The sequence below is a fragment of the Triticum aestivum genome, chromosome 2B (genome assembly GCF_018294505.1).
Source record: "Triticum aestivum cultivar Chinese Spring chromosome 2B, IWGSC CS RefSeq v2.1, whole genome shotgun sequence".
Classification (NCBI taxonomy): domain Eukaryota; kingdom Viridiplantae; phylum Streptophyta; class Magnoliopsida; order Poales; family Poaceae; genus Triticum; species Triticum aestivum.
The window spans coordinates 781,390,128-781,394,128 of NC_057798.1; the positions used below are offsets into that span (position 1 = coordinate 781,390,128).

General features: G+C 47.5%; 1 protein-coding gene across 1 annotated transcript; it reads right to left on the reverse strand.

Annotated features, from left to right (window-relative positions):
• Window positions 1–305: 305 nt before the first annotated feature.
• LOC123042701 (uncharacterized) lies at window positions 306–3,337 on the reverse strand. The gene is made up of 2 exons (XM_044465100.1): window positions 1,501–3,337; window positions 306–1,064 (listed from the first exon to the last, which is right to left on the reverse strand). Exons 1-2 carry the CDS (start codon window positions 1,942–1,944, stop codon window positions 534–536), a joined length of 975 nt encoding a protein of 324 aa, XP_044321035.1. The 5' UTR covers window positions 1,945–3,337; the 3' UTR covers window positions 306–533.
• Window positions 3,338–4,001: the final 664 nt, after the last annotated feature.

The window sequence follows — 4,001 nt, forward strand, 5'->3', positions numbered from 1 at the left end:
GCAGCGATCGGCTGCCCCCTCCTCTGCCTGACATATCTGTTAGGTTGCTGTGGCGTCGAAGTGTAGTGTCCACAGACCACAGGGATAAAAAGTTCAGTTTTGTTCTAAGTGTCACCTGACTTCTTGCTGAAGGAAAAACATCGGATAGTTACAGCTTAAGCTAGTATGCTGAGATTTACTGTCAGTAGATGAGTTCTGCCAGTTCATATGTCAACATTAACAATGGTTTCCCGCAAAAGAAAAAAAAACATTAACAATGGTTAGTAACAAATAAAATTAGGCAAGTTTTAGTAGAAGTAGCTGAACACGAGGGAGAACTGCATAAACATTCAGCAGGACATTAGTTGGCAGCTCCAAGCTGAATTGATACACCAGCAGGTGCAATGTTGATGCCCACTGTACCAGTTAATATTACAAAGCCTCAAATCCGCAAAGGAAACAAAAGAAGAAAAAACAACAAGCATACATCGCATCAAGAATTCAATGCCCGTTCCAGTGTTTGTAACATGCAAAGATACTGTGTTATGCAGCAATCACGGTATTGGTGCACTGGCAGGCACAATGTTGATACCCAGAGCCTGTTTCCTCTGCGCCAAAAGATCTTCGGCATTTTTTGCCAGAACAGAAGAAAGAGGCTTCAGAGGAACCCCATAGCAGTCACGATCGACACCAGCGAAAAGCATGTCGCTCTCAACACAGTCCATCACCTCTGAAGCCTCCAGTAATGTTGCAACAATATTGTGTCTGTCGATCCTTTCGACGTTTCGATCATGCTTGATGAATTCTATAACCAGCTCACAAGTAAGCTTTTGTATCGCCAGGCATGCAGGGGTGGCATACATGTTGTCCTTGACCATCTTCTTCAGCCTCACCACAAAGTCTTCCAAGGTATCCGGCGGCGTCTGCGAAAGTAAGATTCCTGCAAGATTAAGATTGTTGTTTGCACGAATCGCCGCAACGAGCGATAACAGCTCCGCTTGCAGCATCCTATCCCCACGCTGCTTGTTGGGGGTCCCTGAAGTGAAAGGCTGGTCTTGTTCTACTGGAAGCAATTGTTCGAATACCTGCAATGAAATACATACATATTATAGCTAAAATAAGTTCAGTAAGAGGATTCTACACATGCAAAGATGGGTGAGTAAGTTTCTGATTGCCTAATTACATATCTTAAAACATTCTCAGAAATTTAATATGCATCATGTTCTAACATGAGCATCTAGAAAATCATACGAACATATGATCAAATATACCATGTAGATAAAAGATGTAGGGTAATAACAACTTGTCTTTTTGTAGAGACCAGATATTTTCATATTTTTGCATTAAATTTCTTTGGTGCTAATGTTATAACATGATGCATACTTATATCTGAGAAATTTTTAAGTTGCGTAATTAGATAAATTGTAAACTCAAGCGCCAACCTTCCATGTACATTTATTTTCTGCAGAAGTTCATTGCTGAAAACTTGTGGCATGTAGGAGTAGGTGTGTTCAGGCATACCTTCCGTAAGGTTGGTGCCTTGACGTAGTTGCTCAAATTCTTCAAGATGACTCCTACACTAATACGACAGCCCGTGTTGATATCTATTTCCACAGTATCCGTTGTATTTATTTTGCATTTGATGGTCTTGATATTGCAGTCAAGCAATTCAGTAAGACGATGGATATCATCATCGCAACCTGTGAAGCTCTTGATAGCCTCTGAATCACTAGACAGGATGGCCAATGTTTCACCAGCCTTTTCTTTAAGCCGGCTTGCAGTTTCCTGAGCTTCTTTCATCTTCTTTTCTGCATGTGCTTCTTTTGCTTGTTGGGCCCTCTTCTCTTTGATCTTTTTATTGCGATTACCCATACATGTTCCCATTGACGGTCTTGGTGAAGTATTTGTTTGGCTTGGAGTTGGTTTGTCAATCTTCTCTTTTTCATCTTTCAAATAATCTTCCATCCAATCTGCAGTAAGGAAGATGTTGTCTCCATTGATATCTCCATTGATGGAAGGTCTAAAATGGCACTGTGTGGCGTCGTGATGGCGTCGATGGTAGATGTGACTGGCAAGATTTATGCAGTGATTCCTCCTGAATACTGGACGGCGGAAGATGGTGGCGGTGGATCCTAATGCGCACGTGGTGCACGTTATGGACGCATAGACCGACTGGGCTTTAGGCCAACATATTAGATAGTGTCTGTTATGTGGACATGGCACATCTGTATACTTGTAGGTGTGGCGATTTTGTTCGCCTAGAAGGTGGCTACGGATTGATTCTTGTATTCATTTTGTTAAGCTCTGATGAATAATTAATAAAGATGACTGTGTGCATCATGCTGATGCAAAGACTGGGCTAATCCTTAAAAAAATAGTCAAAGCACAAGTTTTTGAGAGGACCGGTGGGTGGGAGATAGACCACTTGCTCAATCCTACTCTAGACTTTGTAACATATGCTTTGACAGAAATGTTTCTATTGCTAATGTGACAGAACATGGGTTCAATAATACTCCCTCCGCCACATATTAGTTTTCGCTGGTTTAGAACAGTACTAAACCAATGAAAATTAATATAAATAATATGGGACGGAGGAATATTAAATTAGGAGAACCATATACTATGGACAAACTCATATGCTTTGGAATGAAGGTGAAGAAACTGAACTTGTACAAACCCTCACATAGTTAGATGGCTTGCTTCTAACAATGGCGAGTTTCTAAAGAAAAAAAAAGACTAAGTCATCGGTGTTGGTTGGGACAGTCTCTGTTTTATAGACTATCTGAATATTAGAGCATCTCCAACTCTGATCCTCAAACCCACGCAACCGTCCGGATCGTGCTGTCCGTACAGCGGAAGCCATCAAACGTGGTCCTGTATTCGTCCGTCACCTGGTCCGGACGCGTTTTCTCCCACAAACTGAAGACAGACGTGAGGAGGTTTGCAGGAGTCCGGACCGATGCCATACCCGCTTCTAGTCGCCCTGGCCCACCAAACAACCCTTCCCCTCCTGTGCGTTTTTGGTTAGGCCGCTCCAGAGTGCCAGTGCCTGCATTCATGCCCGGCCAGAGCGGATGTGACCGCTTACCGATGCCGGTATTGAAGCGGCACGTTGGTCGAGAGAGCACCGCCCGCGCTGCTTCCTGGTGCAAGCGACTGTTGCACGTTCAAACGTCACGACGACTGCCAGTCTGTCCGCCTGTCACCAACATTGATGGCACCCGGTTGCCGATGTGTCTCCTCCTGCGCCACCCGTCCGACCCTCTTTCGCCCACCATTGCTATAAAATCCAGTGCCCCGGCCATAGCCGTAGTCATCCACCTCCGATCCCTCTCCACAACACTCCCACCATGGATCCCTCCCTCGCCAAAGCTCTCTGGGACAGGCAGACGTCAGACCAGAAGAAGGAGATGACCACCATTGTTGTCGACTGGATGGCCAGCAGGCAGACGGAGGACGATGACGTCCCAATGGAGGATGCTGCCGACGACGAACCGACGCCACCCTCCTCCGCACCACCATTCTCCTCCTTCTCGGCACCCAGCTCCTCCTCCGCGCCACCCTCGCCGGTGCATTGCACCATGACCATCGGCGAGGCCCGTGCCCATTACATTGACATGGTGCAAGAGGAGCGGGAGGAACATTTCGTGAGGTGCAGGCCGCCGCCGCCTACAACCACCACCTTCTCCATGAGCATCTGCAGGCGGAGGAGCAGATCGCCACCGGCAGAACGGTCGCGCCAGACCCAGACATGTCGGAGGAGGAGGCGCTGCTCAAGTCCTACAGCTCCGCCTGCGGGATCCGCCTCACCCGCTGGCGGTACCGACAGTGGGTGGCGGAGGTTGCGGCCGCCGGCAAGGAGTGCGACGACGATGTGGGCGAGGCGGTGTTCGACGAGACCGACGATGAGGAGGAAAACGCCGAGGCCACGCCACGCCGCCACCACGAGGAAGCCGACACGTCCGCGGGCACCGCTCACATCGAGGAAGAGTAGTGCATGATAGGTTGCCGCCGCTCTGGTC